Raw genomic sequence first — 19,917 nt, forward strand, 5'->3', positions numbered from 1 at the left:
TATAAAATCATTTGTCTTCAAATTATTTTACCTAGCTCCCTAATAGAAAGATAAAAGCAAAGGGATGTTATGTGAGTAAGGTCATTAATGAACCAAGTGTTTCAGATTTTCATACTATTGAAAGGGATACTGTTATTCTTTGCTGATGTAACGGTTCTTTCAGAAATTGATGTGTTCCAGCCTGGGCAATAATGTGAGGCCACAGAAATAAAAAATAAAAATTAGCCTTGTGTGGTGACATGTGCCTATAATCCCAGCTGCTTGAAAGCCTTGAGGTGTGAGGATCGCTTGAGCCCAGGACTTTAAGGCTGTAGTGAGCTATGATCATGCCACAGGATGAGAAATGAATGTTGTTTCTTAGAGTGTGGTCTGTAGACCACCCGTAGTAGTAAAATCATGGGTGTGTCTTAAAAATAAACTCCTCAGATTTCTAGGATTTTCCCCGAAGGCTAAAGAATTATAATCTCTTGGAAAGAGCTCTGGAAATTGCATTTTTAATAAGTGCCCTATAGTGATTCTTACGTATACTACCGTTTACAAATCATTTGGTTAAATAATGGTACATATCCCTGAATTTGTCTTTAGCAAAACAATTAACTTTTCCTTTATGTTTCTGTAATGTTAACTTGATAATTAATTATCACCTCAAGTTATATAGATTTAAATAATGAAATTTTAGCTGACTTCATCAGGTTTTATACAAAATTGAGAAACTGTACATATTTTAGTTTGAAGAGTAAATGTGTTTCAATGTGAGGTGAAACAAAAAATGGAGGAACATAGGAATTCAATTCTAAATGTTATTTTGCTAAAGTTGTTTGTTTGTTTTTTGTTTGGTTTTTTTTTTTTGAGACGGAGTCTTGCTCTGTTGCCAGGCTGGAGTGCAGTGGCGTGATCTCAGCTCACTGCAACCTCCACCTCCCATGTTCAAGTGATTGTCCTACCTCAGCCTCCTGAGTAACTGGGACTACAGGCATGTGCCACCACGCCCAGCTAATTTTTTTGTATTTTTAGAAGAGACGAGGTTTCACCATGTTGGCCAGGATGGTCTCGATTTCTTGACCTCGTGGTCCACCCACCTCAGCCTCCCAAAGTGCTGGGATTACAGGTGTGAGCCACTGCGCTCGGCCTGCTAAAGTTTTTTAATGAAGCAAGTTATAAAAGTTTCACTAAGTTTTTCTTTTTTTAGAGATCTTAGAAAATTCAAAGATGCCAAGAAGCAATTCGAAAAAGTCAGTGAAGAAAAAGAAAACGCATTAGTAAAAAATGCCCAAGTACAAAGAAACAAACAACATGAAGTTGAAGAAGCCACCAACATTCTGACAGCAACAAGAAAATGTTTTCGACATATAGCCCTCGATTATGTGCTTCAGGTATGTAGTTTCTTACTGTGTAGGTTTTCAGACAGTGCTTACTAAACAGGTTGTTACTTTTGAGTGATTGCCCTAAGAAGAGTAAATAAATACTTCTACTTTGAGCTTAAAGTTAAAACATAATCTTTCATGGAAAATTTCCATCTGTATAGCTATTAGTGTATCTGTGTGTGTATGGATATATATATTCCTTTGGTTCTGAGTTCTGCCTCTTTTCTCTTAACTTTATAGTCCCCATTTAAAAATGTTAAAAATCATTTTTTAGTTGCTATATTTTGTTCTCTGGAGTTGTTATATCAATTTAATGATCTTTTATACCATTTTATTATTTCAGTAAATTTAGGGGTACAAGTGGGTTTTTGGTCACATGATGAATTGCATAGTGGTGAAGTGTGGGCTTTTTTTGTATCTGTCACTCCAGTAGTATACATTGTACCCAATAGGAAGTTTTTCATCCCTCACCTCCCTCCCAACCTTCCCCCCTTTCTGAGTCTCCAGTGTGCATTAAACCACTCTGTGTGCCCCTGAAAACCTGTGACTTAGCTCCTACTTACAGGTGACAACACACGGCATTTGTTTTTCCGTTCCTGCGTTACTTCCTTTAGAGTAAGGGCCCTAGTTCCTTCTGAGTTGCTGTAAAAAACATTTATGGTGTTCAAGTTTTTACTGGCAATAGGGAAAATATAATTTTCAGTAATTGTGAGTGATAATAACATCTTTATACTTCTTATTTCTTTTGATTAGATTCTTAGAGGTGCTAAGGTTCACCATATTGCCAAATGAAAAATCTTTCTAGAAGTAGTGTTACCATATTTTTGCATTAGGTGCTGCTTTTAAAAACTAGAAATCTGTATTTGGTAAATTGCTTGGTGATCTTCCAGTCTAATTTATAATGGAAACTAGCTTGAATGTGATAGGTCTCCAAAGGTATTTGAGAGATGGGAAAAATGAAGGCATATTATATTGCTTGTTTCTATATATCATGGAATTTAAAGCCAAAAAACCTTGAATGCTTAGGGAATTACCTTATATAAATCTTCTTTTACAAAACAGTAGTGGTTGTCTTCAGAGATTGTTTACTTCACAATGATTGCAGAGTATTTCTTAAGAAAAAATACCAAATAGAAATTAGTAATTAAAAATGACTTAGGTAACTTTGCAAAACAATAGAAAATTAACTTTAAGTTTTTTTCCATGAAGTTCCTGTTCAGTAAATGGGAAGTTAAAGTTTTAAAATTAATTGACTGTACTTTTGGAGGAAAGGTTGCTAGACTGGAGTAGGCTGTTTCCCGGGTCCCGTACCTACCTCACATTATACCATTTTCTGCTGTAGTGTGAGTAGTCACCCTACCTAGCCCACTAAAATGGCTCATGCAGAGGTTTTATTCGCTAGACATATTTCAGTTTTTAACCAACTTGGCTATTCTGTTTTACTCCTTCTTGAAACATTCTTTTATCTTGATTTATCTGAAACTGCTTTTGGGTCTTCCTCCCAACTTCTGTTTCTTTTCCAGTTCTGTCTTGGGCTTCACCCCTTTGTCTGCCTTTGCACTTTCCTTTCTAGTGTTCCATCTTTGGTTTTATCCTTTTCTTTTCTGTCAGTCTCATCATACCCCTTGCTTGAATCACTACCTGTTATAAGTAGATGACCAAATGTTTTTTCACAGAGGTACTTCGTTCTCGTGTTCAGAACTGAAATCTCTCATCTTCCAAAATGGCTTCTCTTTCCCTTTTGCCCTTATCTAATTGAATGGTGTCACTTTTTTACTCTCATAGAAGTTTGAAATGAGAGAATTATGTCAGATATTCTCCTCATTCTAAGCCAGTATATGTAGTTGCCAAAATGTCTTGAAAATTCCTCCTATGTACCTCTTAAATGGGTTCTTTCTTCACCTTTGCTGCAGCCCTAACCAAGCCTTTCTGTATCTTGTCTGGAGTAGTAAGGTATTCTCATGAAATTGGTCGGCCTTGCATTGCTTTTACTTGCCCTGTCACTAATTCATTCTGTTTTATGATCAGGGTTACTCAGACTTCTCCAGGCCAAAAGGAATAATTTTTGCCCCTGCCTTCTCTGTGTGCCTGTATTTTCGTACACATTGCAGTTAGACTACTTATACATTATTTTAAATATTTATTTATTTTTTTTTCTATTTCTAGATTGTATCCCTAGCTTCTAGTCTAGTGGTTAGAAAATAGATATGTAGTAAATGGTTTTTGAGAGAGCGAATGGCTTAATGTTACAAATTTTATACTGGGAGGATTAGCTACAATTTTCATTATTTTTAAACTTATGTGTTATTTTCTTGGGTATCCATATGTAAGTTAGGAATTCTCACACTGCCTCCTCATGCCCACCCCCCCCCCACAAATACCTATTAGTTTGTTTGATTTTTCTGATGGGAACTATTTTATCATTTTATGGCCTTTATTTCATTTATGTCTACTTTAGAGAATAGTAAGTAATAAATATCCAAATGTATAAAGTTTGTCTTAACTACTCTAAATATTTGAGTTTACTTTTTTCCTCCAATAATTTAAATGCTATATAATTTAATTATATAAAAATCTATTTTATATAGCATTTTATTATATATAACATTTAAATTTAAAAATTTTATATAGCACTTAATTTTTTTTCAAATAGAAAAAAGGGCATATAAAACAGGCATTTTAACATTATTCAGCATTTGAATAGTAGGCTATTTGCAGCTTCTGCTTTACTTAGAGCATTTGAAAGTCAATATTGTAGTTCTCTAAACTGAATAGGCTTTGAAATATATGTAGAAGAAACTAGGCTTTTGTTTTTGTTTTTTTGAGAAAGAGTCTTGCTCTGTTGCCTAGGCTGGAGTGCAGTAGTGCGATCCCAGCTCACTGCAACCTCTGCCTCCAGGGTTTAAGTGATTCTCCTGTCTCAGCCTCCCGAGTAGCTGGGATTACAAGTGCCCACTACCACGCCTGGCTAAGTTTTGTATTTTTAGTACAGACAGGGTTTCACCATGTTGGCCAGGCTGGACTCAAACTCCTGATCTCAAGCAGTCTGCCCGCCTCAGCTTCCCAAAATGCAAGGATTACAGGCATGAGCCACTGCACCCAGCCAGAAACTAGTCTTATAGTTAAGTTACTTAGATTTTTCTTGTTGTGTTTTTTTTTTATTTAATGCTTTAAAATTATTTGATAAAATACAGAATTCAGTCGGAAGGACATATTAAAAAGATATTTTGTAATCTTTTGACAGTATTGGCAAAGAGTGAATGATTCTTAAACATTTCGTTAAGCTGATAGATAATAACAGACAAAAGTAAAATGTTTGTTGTGAATTTCTAGAGTTGGGAGAGATCCCCTAAAAGGCAAATCTTTTAATTTATTGATCTTTCAGTAAATTTAGTCTAATTAAAACATTTACTTAAAATCTGGCCAGGTGCAGGGGCTGATTCCTGTAATCCCAGCGCTTTGGGGGGCCAAGGCGGGAGGATTGCTTGAAGCAAGGAGTTTGAGACCAGACTGTGCAACACAGTGAGAACCTATCTCTACAAAAAGTAAAAAAAATTACCCGGGTCTGGTGGTGTGCACCTGTAGTCCCAGCTACTCGGGAAGCTGAGATGGGAGAATTGCTGGGGCCTAGGGCAGGAGGATTGCGTGCCCAGGAGTTCAAGGCTGCAGTGAGATCTGATCGTGCCACTGCACTCCGGCCAGAGTGGGCAACAGAGTGAGACCCTGTCTCTAAAAACAAAACCTGTTAATTTATTTAAGAAATATTTATTGAGTGCTTAGGGTGTGCCACTACAGCTGGGAATAAGGCAAGGACCCTGGTCTCACTAGAATTTACACTTTGGTTAGGGAGAAGACACAAATCAGAAAATATAAGGTAGTTATAAATGTTCTGAGTAAAATAAATAGGGTTGGTGTACTAGACAGTGCCTAAGAAGCTACCTTAGACCTTTGTGAGGAGACGGTATTTAAGTAGAGACCTGATTGGTATGAGATAGCCTGGTACCCATCTAGGCAGAACATCATAACATGTAGACAGAACAGCCAGTACAAAGGCATTGAGGTGGGAGTGGTCCCAGGTTGTGGTTGGAGTACAGAAAGGGGGAAAGTAATAGAAAACTAGGTTGAAGAGGTAAGGTAGGTAGGGGCTACATCACAGTGGGCCTTGCCAGCCATGGTAGGAAGTTGGAGGTTGTTAAGGTAGAGGTAACATGATCTTATTTATGTATTTTTAAGGTGGGCCCGGCGTTGTGGCTCATGCCTGTAGTTCTAGCACTTTGGGAGGCCAAGGCGGGTGGATCACCTGAGGTCAGGAGTTAAGACCAGCCCGAGCAACATGGAGAAACTGTGTCTCTACTAAATACAAAAAATTAGCCGAGCGTGGTGGCGCATGCTGGTAATTCCAGCTACCCCGGAGGCTGAGGCAGGAGAATTGCTTGAACCCAGAAGGCAGAGGTTGCAGTGAGCTGAGATCGCACCATTGCACTCCAGTCTGGGCAATAAGAGCAAAACTCCGTCTCCAAAAAAAAAAAAAAAGCTGACTGGTTGCTGTGTGTATAATGGATTGTAGGGAGTCGAGAATGGAAGCAGAGAAGAGACTAATTCATAGCCTTTTGCAGCAGTCTGGAAAAGACATGATGGTGATAGTGGTAAAGTGATGAGAATTTGCATTTAGGTTGTATGTTGAACTTTGATGAGCAATGAGATAAAGAGGGTGGGAAAAAGATGGAATTCCCAGAGTTTCAAATGTCAAAATAGCTCCATCACTCTAATAGCATTTAAATAACCCGTTTTTCTTCTAGCTCAGAAATGTATGAGAATTTCACTGGAATGTTTGTCTTAACTGTGTTTTGCAAAAGGATAGTTGAAGGATGAAAAAGCTTGAACTTTGTTTTTATTTGCTTTTTGGAAAAGTGTTAAACCATTAAAATCAGTTTTATAATATTGCATTATGGATTAGCTTTAAAATAATGCATGGGTGATTAACCACATGTGTTTTCCCTTAGATTAATGTTCTTCAATCAAAAAGGAGATCAGAAATCCTAAAATCAGTAAGATATTAATTGAAATGATGTTTTAAATATTTTAATATGAAACTAAATGTACATATTTAGGTGTTGAAAGAACATCTGCTATATACATGATAAGGTTTATGATTGCTCTTCTTTTTGATCTTCATCTGTATTTCTTATGTGGCACTGGACTTTTTTGTCTCCTTCGTGTTAGAGTTGTTTGTGTGTCTCATCTGTTGATACACTGTGAGGTCCATAAAAGTACACTCTCTACTGTTAAACGTTTTTGTTTTCTTTTATCCTAATATGTTGCTTTACGTGCACTAGATGCCCAGTACCATTTGGTGAATAACTAAAAATGTTTGGTGTAAAAACCTGTGAGAATATTTCAGAATTCGTTTCGAAAGTTATGAACATAAAAAACTGTTACACTTAGCTTTTGAATTTTTTCTCACTTGTTTTGCTTTAAAATTTTTTTGCCCAACCTCTTTCAACATATTTACATTTTTCTCTATAATTTTTGGCCTTATTTGGACTTTAAAAATATTTGAGATTGAGGATTTATATGAATAGTATCAATTTGGAGAATTTTTCCCTTAGAGTTGATGGTGGATCAGTCTTTTGGTTTGTTCTTTGGTATGCAGTTACAGAACCAGGGGGATGAAATTGGGGGATCACTTTTTTCCCTGAGCCTCTTCACCCCATGACAATGATTTTTTTTTTTTTTTTTTTTTTTTGCGGTGGGGAGCCATTTTTTTGGTCTTAAAAGCTAACGACGGCTGTCTGTGGTGGCTCATGCCTGTAATCCCAGCACTTTGGTAGGCTGAGGCAGGTGGACCACCTGAGGTCAGGAGTTCAAGACCAGCCTGGCCAAGATGGTGAAAACCCATCTCTACTAAAAATACAAAAAAATTAGCTGGGTGTGGTGGCAGGCACGTGTAATCCCAGCTACTTCGTGAGGCTGAGGGGAATTGCTTGAACCCAGGAGGTGGAGTTTGTAGTGAGCCGAAATCGTGCCATTGCAGTCCAGCCTAGGTGACAAGAGCAAACTCTGTCTCAAAAAAAAGCTGACGAAGAAGTGTGCAGGGCATGGTATGGTATGGCATATCATATCTTTATATTTTGGTAACTTTAGTAATAATCTCTCAACTCTGAATTACTTACTGACTTTTCCCCCAAAAGGCTATGTTTAAGTAGCCTTAGATCCTTGTCCCCACCTAGCTTTTTTTCTAAATTGTATGTATATATTTGTGTTATAAATTATCAGGTAAACACATTGTACTTCCTGTTTTTTAAAAGATAATGTTTATACCCCACTTGTTTTCGAGATTGACAGTAATGTGTATTAATTGTAGAAAATTAGAATGTGTATGAAGAAAAATAAAAACGACTTACTAGTTCTGCTACCAAGGGGAAGCCACTGTTAGTATCCTGGCATACATCTTCATCTTTTTACTCTCTATGTCCGTCCTTGTGTGTGCGTGTGTGTGTACGTGAACTTGAATATATGCCTTTTAAAATCACATGTAATGTTTTAATGGGAATCATTCCTACATACTATTTTATAACTTTCTCTTTTCACTAATACACTGCAAAGTTATATGTCATTAAATATCCTTTATTTAATGATGGCTTTTGTGGCCAGGTAGAATTCTACCACCTGAATATCCTAGGGTTTGGCACATGTTTTTTGTAAAAGTCCAGGTAGTAAATATGGTAGGTTTTACAGGCCTCATGGTCTCTGTTGGAATTATTCAACTGTGCCATTATAACGAGAAAGACAGTATGTAAATGAATGGCCATTGCTGTGTTCCAATAAAACTTTATAAATAAACACAAATTTGAATTTCATGTAATTTTCACATATCATAAATTTCATTTATTTTCATTGTCTTTAAATCATTTAAAGATGTTAAAACCATTCGTAGCTCATGGACTATCAAAAAGGTGGTGAGGCCTAATAAAGTTTGCAGGTCATAGTTTACTGACCTTGAAGGAATATACCATAAATTGATTTCACCTATTAATGGATATTCAAATAATTTCCTTGTTTTTGACATTAAAACATAGTTTTGTCCTCATCATTCTAATGAATAATCCTATTATTTTCTTAGGATAGATTTATAAAGAAAACATTATATAGTCAAAGGATTAAGACTTTAGAAAAATATTGTCAAATTTCAAGAGTTATACAATATTTCCTCTAATATTGTGTGAAAATGGGGTTTTCTCCACGTTTTACCAACACTGAGCATTCCAGTTTTTTCCCCCACGCTGCCCCTAGTTTGCTGGATAGAAAGCATGATCTCATTATTCAGTTTTGCATTTTGTTAATACAAATGAGTTTGAACGTTTTTCCGTGTTTTTGGCCAGTTAGATACCTCATATGTCGTTTGTCTTTTTTTCTGTTGGAGTGTTCATCTTTTTCATGTTGATTTGCAACATCTCTTACATTTTAAGACTGTTAATTCTTTGTCATGTGTTTTTCCCTAGTTTATCATTTGTCTTTTAATATGCTCGTTTTGCATTTTGAGGTATAGGCATATTTTATATTTTTATGTAGTCCTAGCTATTAATCCCATCCCTCTTTTTAGATTGTTAATTAATTTTTTTTTTTTTTTTTTGAGACGGAGTCTCGCTCTGTCGCCCAGGCTGGAGTGCAGTGGCCGGATCTCAGCTCACTGCAAGCTCCGCCTCCCAGGTTTACCACCATTCTCCTGCCTCAGCCTCCCGAGTAGCTGGGACTACAGGCGCCCGCCACCTCGCCCGGCTAGTTTTTTCTATTTTTTAGTAGAGACGGGGTTTCACAGTGTTAGCCAGGATGGTCTCGATCTCCTGACCTCATGATCTGCCCGTCTTGGCCTCCCAAAGTGCTGGGATTATAGGCTTGAGCCACCGCGCCCGGCCGTTAATTAATTTTTAAAAATAATTTATCAGTTTTTATTCACAAATTTGTGCAATGATCACTATTATCTAATTCCAGAATAATTTTCCTCTTCTGAGTTTTATCCTTTTGCCTCTGTGTTTTAATGGTTTTTTTTTTTAAGTAGTTTTTTTTGGAGGATTTTTGAGTATTAAGGACTTTATGACCTATTTTAGACTTCAGAAAATTGAACAGATGCCACTTGTTAAAAATAACATGGATGTTTAGAATATTTTTTCAGTATTTAATTATATAATTCCTTCCATGTAAAAACTTAATTAAAATGAGGGTGATTTTTCTCTTTAAAATAGGTAAAATATGGGAAAACTTGGACAAATCTCTGCTCATTAATGTCAGCTTTTTAGATTTGTGGAATGAATGTAAAGAAACTTCCATATTGGCAAATTCAGTTGACTCATTTTATTTTGGTATCTTGAGAGAAAAAACAGCGTTCTCCTACTTTAGGTTGTGCTTGGTGCTCTAGTAGATTGTAAAGTGTTTGTGTTTTGTTTTGAGCACTTTATATTTCTCTTATCTTTTTGCCTTTTTTGCAGTTTAAGGTTTGTCAGTGAGCTTGGTTGAAGGAGCACATAAATACTTTATAATGGACCTAGGAAAATAGTAGAGTTATTGAAAATTGGATTATTTGAATCTGCTGTATACATTTTGATCACCTAGATATAGTCTAAACAACTAAAATTTTGAGCATTTAAAAAATTTTCAACCACTGGGAAATTTCTTTTAAATAAAATTTATTTTCATTGTATTTGAAAATATTTTTGAAATACTCTTTTAAAACAGATGACTCAGTTTAATTTTCAAATAGGTTTGATGAACTGGGCATGGTGGCTCATGCCTGTAATCCCAGCACTTTTGGAGGTGGAAGTGGGAGGATTGCTGGAACTCAGGAGTTCGAGATCAGCCTGGGTAACATGGCAAGACTTTGTCTCTACAAAAATTAGCTGAGCATAGTGGCACATGCCTGTGGTCCCAGCTACTTAGGAGGCTGAAGTGGGAGAATCACCTGAGTCTGGGAGGTACAGGTTGCAGTGAACTGTGTTCGTGCCACTGCATGCCAGGCCTGGGTGACAGAGCAAGACCCTGTCTTTTATATATATATAAAATATTTCAGAATGTCTATCTAGGAGTAGATTTTAAAATGGTCTTTTTCCCCCCCTTTAGATGTTGTCATTTATGTATGCCCATTTGGCCTTCTTTCATCAAGGATATGATCTGTTTAGTGAACTTGGACCCTACATGAAGGATCTTGGTGCACAGGTAATGTTGCGGTGTATTTCTTGATTCTGTTTTATACACTGGTATTTGTATTTTTAAAGAAATTTAGCATATTGGAGGTGTGTTAGTCTCTTCTCACACTGCTATAAAGAGCTGCCTCAAACTGGGTAATCTAGAAAAGAAAGAGGTTTAATTGACTCACAGTTCTGCATGGCTGGGAAGCCTCAGGAAACTTACAGTCATGGCAGAAGGCAAAGGGAAGCCAAGGCATCTTCTTCACAAGGCAGCGGAGGGGAGAATGAATGCAAGAGAAACTACCAAACACTTATAAAACCATCAGATCTCGTGAGCACTCACTATCACGAGAACCAGCATGGGGGAAACCCCCCGCATAATTCAGTTCCCTCCACCTGGTCTCTCTCTTGACACATGAGGATTATGGGGATTATAATTCGAGATGAAATTTTGGGTGGGGACACAGCCAAACCATATCAAGGAGGACTTGATGTTTTATTTATTTAGTGAAGAATGAAGTTGGATGCTATAGCAGATTTATATATGGGTTATAATACCCAAATGTTTGCATTTTGGGTATACCCAAAAAATGAAATCAAAGGTAAAAAGAACCTTATGTTATAGTTTGTATATGAAGGTATTGAAAAGGAGAATTTAAAAACAAAGTGTGGCCAGGCGCAGTGGCTCACACCTGTAATCCCAGCACTTTGGGAGGCCGAGGCAGGCGAATCACAAGGTCAGGAAATCGAGACCATCCTGGCTAACACGTTGAAACCCCATCTCTACTAAAAATAAAAAAAAACTTAGCCAGCCTTGGTGGTGGGCACCTGTAGTCCCAGCTACTCAGGAGGCTAAGGCAGGAGGATGGCGTGAACCTGGGAGGCGGAGGTTGCAGTGAGCCAAGATCATGCCACTGCATTCCAGCCTGGGCGACAGAGCAAGACTCCGTCTCAAAAAAAATAAACTAAACTAAAATAAAAAATACAAAAACAAAGTGTGTGTTTTGCAGTCTGCATAACTGGACTTATTTTTAAATTTCGTACATTTGGATAATTGAGTTATTGTTCCAATTTGCTTTTCAGTTGAGTTAGAGCTCTTTATTTTCTTTACTTGTGTCTTGTTATTTGAATTAAAAAATTTTAGAATCTTAAAATTATAGAGCTCTTAGGAACTTTTTCATTTCATACAGTCACATGTGGCTATCTATGGCTATGTGTAATAGCTGTATACATATACATACAAATTTTATATGTATAAAAATGTCATTATGTTCAAACTTTTTTCATATCTGATCATAACATTATATTAGATCTGTTCGGGGGACTTTGTTTTTTGTTGACGAGCATTCTTTATTTAACACTGTCGATTTTTAGGTAATTTTCTTTCTCAAGATGTTTCAGTTTAGTTTCCAAAAGGAGGGGACTGATGATGAAAAATAGAGTTTAGGCCAGGCACAGTGGCTTATGCCTATAATCCCAGCACTTTGGGAGATTACATGAGGCTGGGAGTTTGAGACCAGCCTGGCCAACGTGGTGAAACCCCGTCTCTACTAAAAATAAAAAAATTAGCTGGGTGTGGTGGCATATGCCTGTAATCCCGGCTACTCGGGAGGCTGAGGCATGAGGTGGAGTTCTCAGTGAGCCAAGATTGGGTCATTGTACTTCAGTCTGGGTGACAGAGGGAAACTCTGTCTCAAAAAAAAAAAAGGAAAAGAAAAATTGAGTTTAAGGAAAAAGGTAAGAGTGGAATGGGAATTGCATTTACTGACCAGAGTATATGTGAGTTCTGGTGTGTGTGTGTGTGTGTGTGTGTTGAGACAGGGGAAGGACATGTAGGGCATATGCTGTGGATTACATGTATTCTGTTTTCTGCCTCTATAGAACTTAGTCTCTTGGGAGAAGCCAACAAGTCACCACACTCTTAATCTCTGTGCTAAATACTTTGTGTGTGTGTAACAGTTGGGATGAGGTTTGTTTGCAAATAATAGAAAACTGAGAATATTAGTAGTTTAAAAAAGAGAGTTTTGGCCGGGCGCGGTGGCTCAAGCCTGTAATCCCAGCACTTTGGGAGGCCGAGACCGGTGGATCACGAGGTCAGGAGATTGAGACCATCCTGGCTAACACTGTGAAACCCCGTCTTTACCAAAAAATAGAAAAAACTAGCCGGGCGAGATGGCGGGCGCCTGTAGTCCCAGCTACTCGGGAGGCTGAGGCAGGAGAATGGCGTGAACCCGGGAGGTGGAGCTTGCAGTGAGCTGAGATCCGGCCACTGCACTCCCGCCCGGGCGACAGAGTGAGACTCTGTCTTAAAAAAAAAAAAAAAAAAAAAAAGAGTTTTATTTCTCTTATGTAAAGTCAAAGACGTGGTATGATGGCAACTTGGTTAGCAGGAGTGCAGGCTTATGTTTTTTGATTCTACCTCATAGTTCAAAGTGGCTAATCAAGCTTTAGCTATCATACCCAAATTCCAGCTAATAGGAAGAAGGAAAGGAGAATGAAAGATACATTTTCTCTTTTTAAGCACATTTCCTAGAAATTGTACATATCACTTCTACATACATCCCAATGCCAAGTCCTTAGTCACAGGGTCACAATAGCTGCAAGGGAAATTAACCTTAATGCCAGGTAGCCATGTGACCTGCTAGAATTTAGGGGTTCCATTGTTAAGGAAGAAGGAGAAAACAGATATTGAGGGACAGCTGGCCTTTTCCACCATATAGGGAAGGGTCAAAGTGTTGCAGGAACATATAGACAGGACATACCAACTTGGGGGGAAGAGACTTGGGGGGAAGGAGAGACCTTCCTAGGTTTTGGACATTCCTCACATACTATCAAATATTAGATTGCGCTCTCATCTTATATTCAGTATAATTTATAAAAGCAGTGTGAGTTGAATTGCAGTTGGCTAGCTGAAAAAATTATGTATTTTTAAAACATTTAATCATTTTAGTTTTATAGGTCCCCCACCCCCACCCCAGATCTCAAATAAGTCTGCAGGTCCTTGAAAAACATCTAAGCCCCAGATCCTGTAGTGCCTAGTCAATAAGATGTCCGAGTTGGAGGTGGCCAATTGCAATTTTCTTTTCATAATTAGTAGATAATGGCATCTGAAACTAAGGTCATAGCAGTAGAGATAGAAATGGTTAGATTTGAGGGTTAATATACAGCCCATTCAAGGGTGGAAGGGTGTGATGAGTTCACGCTTAAATATATTGATTTGTGAGGATAAGACGTGTAAGTGGATATTTGTGGAGCTCAAAAGAGGGAGATAGACTAAATCAGTAGCATATAGTTGCTGATTGCAACCACAAGAGTGGGTGAGTTGATGGGGGGTGAGTTAGATATCTCTGAATCACAGAGCTGTTTTTTAAAAATCTAGTTGCCTAGACCATACATAAAGATTTTTATTTTGTAAGTTAAGGTTGAGGTCCACTGGTATTGAGTTAAAAAAAAAAGCTGACTTGGGGCAGGGACCTAAGAAGGACTAAATTTTGAGATGGCTCGGTAAGAGAAGCTGTGCTAGGACACAGATGAATGAGGGAGTGGAAAAACAGGAGACTGGCATTGTAGGCCAGGAAGAGTGTTTCAAAGGGAAGGAGTGGTTATCAGCTTCAATTATTAGAAAGTTAAGTAAACCTACGACTGAGAAATACCTGTTGGATTTAGCAGCAAAAGTTGTTACCTCTGTGAGAGATGCTGTTTCCATGGCGCTGGGGACCCGGGCAGTAGAAGCTGAATTACAGTGGGTAGATGAATATGGAAGGGACAAATGGAGAAGGTGGTGGTATTTTAAAGAAGTTGTGTTGTGAAGGAAAGAGGGAAAGAATGTGGTAGCTGGAGAAAGAGTATGGGTTAGCGGTTTTATTAAGGTAGAATGATTTGCACCAACTTAAAAGCAGATGGTAGTTCAAGAGGGAGACGTTGAAAAGGAGAAAGAGAAGTGATGATATCTGAGGTTGGTGGGAGTGGAAGAGATTTAAAACACAGAAGGACCAGGGATACCTGCTTAGTGATAGGAACCTGTTAAAATTGATAATGTCCAGTACTAACACAAACACGGGGCCCTTTTTACTGTGCTGCAAGTTATCTTCCCGATACGTTTCCCAATGTCTAGAAGATCAGACTCGGCCAGTCTTCACATTTCCCCAACTCATGCCTTTTCCCAAACCCCCACCATCACGAAAGATATTTTTTCTTTATTCTTTTTCCCCATCAGAGAGGGGGAATTGTCCCCACTTTCCTGTTGTAATAGCAATGGGGTTAGGGATGCAAGAGACATTTCTTTTTTCCTTTTTCTTTTTTTTTTTGAGACGGAGTCTTGCTCTGTCGCCCAGGCTGGAGTGCAGTGGCACGATCACGGCTCACTACAAGCTCCGCCTCCCGGGTTCCCACCATTCTGCCTCAGCCTCCCGAGTAGCTGGGACCACAGGCGCCCGCCACCACGCCTGGCTAATTTTTTTTTGTATTCTTAGTAGAGGCGGGGTTTCACCGTGTTAGGCAGGATGGTCTCAGTCTCCTCACCTCGTGATCGGCCTCTCAAAGTGCTGGGATTACAGGCGTGAGCCACCGCGCCTGGCTGCAAGAGACATTTCTTACCAATTAGGCAGAAAACCATCACCTACATTGCGGAATTCATATGTAAAGTATATGCGTGCATATTTGTAAATATTTTGAATTTGGGGGCTCCCTTGTGCTGCATTTCAGTCTGAATGAATGAATAATATTTATATGCCACTCAGAGCCATAAAAACCATAGGATGGTTAATCCACTCATTCCGCATAAGAAATTTGTGTGAGAATATATTTTTCTAGTGCACCATGTATAGCATTACCCACTAAATCAATGCTACATGTCACTAAGGTGTGTGTGTATTAGAGCCTAGAGTAGGATGGTTGCCAGCTGTATCACATACTTTATAATAGTGATAGATCTGTTTTATTGTGGGTATTTTTTTGGTTAATCTTTTTTGCTATTTGGTAATATTATCTGACTAGAATTATTCTTCTGTAGAAAAAAATCATTTGTGATAAAGGATCAAATACCTTTTTTGAAAGAGACTTTAAAAATTTAGTTTTTAAAAGATACAACTTAAAATGTTTAGACATTTAACGCTTATCTTTCTCCATATTCCTGCTGATCTGATATGTATGTTTTAATTTTTTCATTTATCAAACATGTGTTAATCATTTATGGGTGATGGAGGTTCAGAGTTGGAAAGCATCATCGTAGTCTAGACAATGAAACCCACATAATTAATAATGTATAACCCAATTATTGTTAGTTTAGCAAATATGATTTCAAGAAGCCAGTGCATTTCTTGTGACATATTACCAGAAATCGAATACTTCCCTTATGATGGATATCCTTTCTAATGCAAAGGAACAAGAAATAAATGGGTTTTTTATATATGTGTATTTTTTTGGGGGGGTGGGGTGGGGGATGGAGCCTTGCACTGTCGCCCTGGCTAGTGTGCAGTGGTGTGATCTCAGCCCACTGCAACCTCTGCCTCCTGGGTTCAAGCAATTCTCCTGCCTCAGCCTGCCGAGTAGGTAGGATTATGGGCACCTGCCACCACGCCCAGCTAATTTTTTGTATTTTTAGGAGAGATGGAGTTTCACTATGTTGGCCAGGCTGTTCTTGAACTCCTGACCTCCTGATCTGCCCACCTTGGCCTCCCAAAGTGCTGGAATTACAGGCGTGAGCCACTGGGCCCGGCCGGGTTTTATAATTTTATTAAGTTTTTTGAGCTTTTAAAAATGAGCCTTAAGAATTGCTGATTTCCTATGAATCTTATGAATGATTACTATTCTTTTATTCTACAGTCTTATGAATGATTACTATTCTTTTATTATTTTTAGCTTTCTCTTTTATCTGGTGAATTATTTTTTCTTCTTTTTAGATTTGATTATGACGTTAGGGAGCCAACCTGAAAACATGAAGAAACATCTTGAATGATTGGAAGTAGCTGTTAGAGTGAATGTGTGAGAGCTGGTTTAGCTGGTTAGTACTAGTTTAGCTGCACTACTTTTTGCTATTTGGGAAAGAAGTCACTGGTGTCTTCTTCGTATCTTTGATTTTAACTACCAGAATTTGTTTAGTAGGTCAGCAGGCAGCTTAAGCTAGAGTCATTTTCCTTATTTAAGGATTGAAAGTGTAACACTAGGGTACCTGTGGCAAGGCCTCCAATCATGTATGTATGGCACCATGACTATTCTTGGAAATCTTTTTTTTCTAATGGAGATATGGATCTTCTCAAAGAGAACTTGATAGCAGAAAAAAATATGAACTTCTACTTCAAAGTTTAGCCAAAACCTTTTTAAATAAGCTTGAATTGAGTGATTTTTTATATATCTGTGAAATGATTTGGAATATGGTTTGAAAAAATAATCCATACTTTTTTTAAGTCTGCAGTTTTCTCTTTTTCCCTTTTTACAGTTGGATCGACTGGTTGTGGATGCAGCAAAGGAGAAAAGAGAAATGGAGCAAAAACATTCCACCATTCAACAAAAGGTACCTCAGGGGAAATTAAAAAATTAATTCCGTTTTATACAATCGCTTGTTTGTTGGTTTATGCAAGGTGTCATTGTATTGGAACACATCTTTTGAGTTGTTCTAATAATTAAATTGTGCAGATAAATTCCTCTTCTGTTTTTGAAGAGCGAAATGTTCTTCAGATTTTAAGGGATGTATTTTGTTATTTTTTCGGATCTTTGAAAGCTATGCTCCTTGAATCAGTTTATAAAAATCTAAATCTCTTAGAGCCTTAACTAAGCTAAAAGTGGCCTTTAGTTAGAATTTAAAACACTATTCATAATTACATTTAGGATACCACCAACTCCCTGTAAAAGAGTGTGTCTGTGTGTGTGTTGCGGGGCAGGGGGTGTGGATGCATCTTAGTGTCAACATGTGTATTTGGCCTTATAGACTTTCCAACTGCAGTCACTGCAAGGCAGCCTTTCCTCTCTGTGACAAGATGCTAAAGCTTCACTTGCATTGCCTGTTAAATTGCCTAAACCTAGCAGAACTGACTTTGAAAATAATGTTTTTAAAAATGAAAATTCAAATATTAAACCAGTTTTTATTTCTTCATGCTAAAAGGGTTGAGTGTGACATGCCTGCAACTCAACTTTCTTATATCGTCAGTGGTGCTTTTTGTGTAGTTATCTGAAAATAAAGGGAGAGTGTTGAAGTTGAATATAGAAATATAAGTACGTACAGGATGCCTTCTAGCATTGCTTTAAGAAATCTGTTTTCTTGGTATTGAGCAGTAAAATCAACTTTTTAATGGTTTATTTAGAGTTTAAAATACCAGTAAACTAGATCTGATATAGAAGATGTCAGTGGAAAAAGAAAACAAAATCAGTAGTAAAAGTAAGAAAAATTTAATTGATGATGGAGTATTCATGCTCAAAGAAAAATAATTAAAAAAGGAAAGATTTCTACAAGACCACCTTTAAGTTAGTTACTTTCTAGTTAGTGTCAGGTGAGACAAACTCCACGTTTTATTTTGTTTCGTTTAAAGTTCGATTAACTTTTGTTTGGGTAACTTTATTTTAAGTTGACAAATAAAAATTTTACGTAATTAAAGTGTACAGTCTGATGTTTTGATGGGTAATGAGTTTTAATGACATGATCATGAAAAGATTGCTAGAAATTGGGACCAATTGTTTTTAATTGAAATGAGATATCATGGTATTTGTAGGAATATTTGAATATTTCGTTAAATTGAATTATTTAATAAACAGTACACATCTTTTAATATCTTTTCCTATTGTGAACACAGTTCAGTGTACTGAAGGTTCAAAATGGTAAATTATTAACTCTAAGAATAACTTATTTGATTTTAAATAATATTCAACTGTTTTCCTTTAAAGAAAATAGTGCTGCTTTTTGCTCATTATGAATGCTCACCTCTTTTCTGCCCTTAAATGCTGACACAAGGCTGCATTACAGGTAAAAAAAAAAAAAAAAAAAAAAAAAAAAAAAATCCACTAAAAACTAAGGGAAAGTATGTCTCATGTAGTTATTTAGATTTTTCAAAAATTTAAATTGATCAGTTGGAGAAACAGTGATGCTTTGAACATTCATATGTGGATACATGCATGCATTTTGCATTTCTGATATATTTATACCTAGGAGTAAAACTGCTGAGTTAGAAGGTATATTAGCTTTAGTAGATCATTTAGCATAAGCAGATAATGCTACATTGTTTTTCAAAATATTACACTATCTTAGACAGCACTGTATGAGAGTTCCTATTTGCCACCTCATTATATTATGAGACTTTTAGATTTTGGCTGATTTGGTCAGTAGATAACTGACATCTTCTCGTAGTTTTCACTTCTTTAGTGACTAATGAGCCTAAGCACCTTCTCTTATATCTGTTCGTCTTTTGCATGTCTTACTTGTAAAACGTCTGTTAATCTTTCTCTCATTTTTCCACCAGGCTGCCTAACTGTTTGATCAAATTAATAATACATTTCAGGCATCTGTGTTTTTAATTTTCATATAGCTTATTTTTATCAGTCTTAAGGTTGATGCTTTTGTGTCTTGTTCAATAAATCCTTTCCATTTCAAGATCATGAAGAGATATATCTTGTATTATAGATTTACTTTTTAGATTTTTTTTTTTTTTTTTTTGGTCCTGTCACCCAGGCTGGAGTGCAGTGGCGCAATCTCCACTCACTGCAATCTCCTCCTCCTGGGTTTCAGTGATTCTTCTGCCTCAGCCTCCCAAGTAGCTGGGATTATAGCTGTGCGTCACCATACCCAACTAATTTTTGTATTTTTAGTAGAGATGGGATTTCGCCTTTTTGGTCAGGATGGTCTTGATCTCCTGACCTCAGGTGATCCATCTACCTCAGCCTCCCAAAGTGCTGGGATTACAGGTGTGAGCCACTGTGCTGCTTTTTAGATCTTTAATTGGGTTTTTGTGTGTGGTGTGAGGTAGAGATCGTTTCCTTTAATTCTCCCACTGGTAGTCAGTTGATCCAGATGAGTTATTAGAAAGTTTGCTCTTTCCCAAGTGCTTTGTGGTATATCCTGTGTTATATATCACATACGTGAGGTCCATTTCAGTTTCTCTATTCTGTTTCACTGTCTTTTTGTCTAAACTGTCGATACTATGCTGTCTTAATTATTTTTGGCTTTAGAGTGATTTCTTTAGTGACTAATGGGCATCTTATATTTATTGGTCATTTGGATATCCTATTTGTGAACTATTAGTCTTTATCTCATTTTCCCACCAGGTTGCTTAATTGTTGATCAAATGCTTTTAAAATTTTTTTATTTCATTTTTATTTTTCATTTTTAGTTTTTGGTAGTACATAGCATGTGGTATTATTTATGGGGTCCATGAAATATTTTGATA

General features: G+C 37.2%; 1 protein-coding gene across 1 annotated transcript in view; it reads left to right on the forward strand.

Annotated features, from left to right (window-relative positions):
- ACAP2 (ArfGAP with coiled-coil, ankyrin repeat and PH domains 2) overlaps positions 1-19,917 on the forward strand; it is a 169,816-nt gene that overhangs the window by 99,905 nt on the left and 49,994 nt on the right. Inside the window, 4 exon segments of the mRNA XM_030937036.1 lie at positions 1,190-1,373; positions 6,368-6,412; positions 10,479-10,574; positions 16,983-17,057. Of these exon segments, the coding sequence (XP_030792896.1) occupies positions 1,190-1,373; positions 6,368-6,412; positions 10,479-10,574; positions 16,983-17,057 (400 nt within the window).

Source organism: Rhinopithecus roxellana, chromosome 1 (assembly GCF_007565055.1).
Source record: "Rhinopithecus roxellana isolate Shanxi Qingling chromosome 1, ASM756505v1, whole genome shotgun sequence".
Lineage (NCBI taxonomy): Eukaryota > Metazoa > Chordata > Mammalia > Primates > Cercopithecidae > Rhinopithecus > Rhinopithecus roxellana.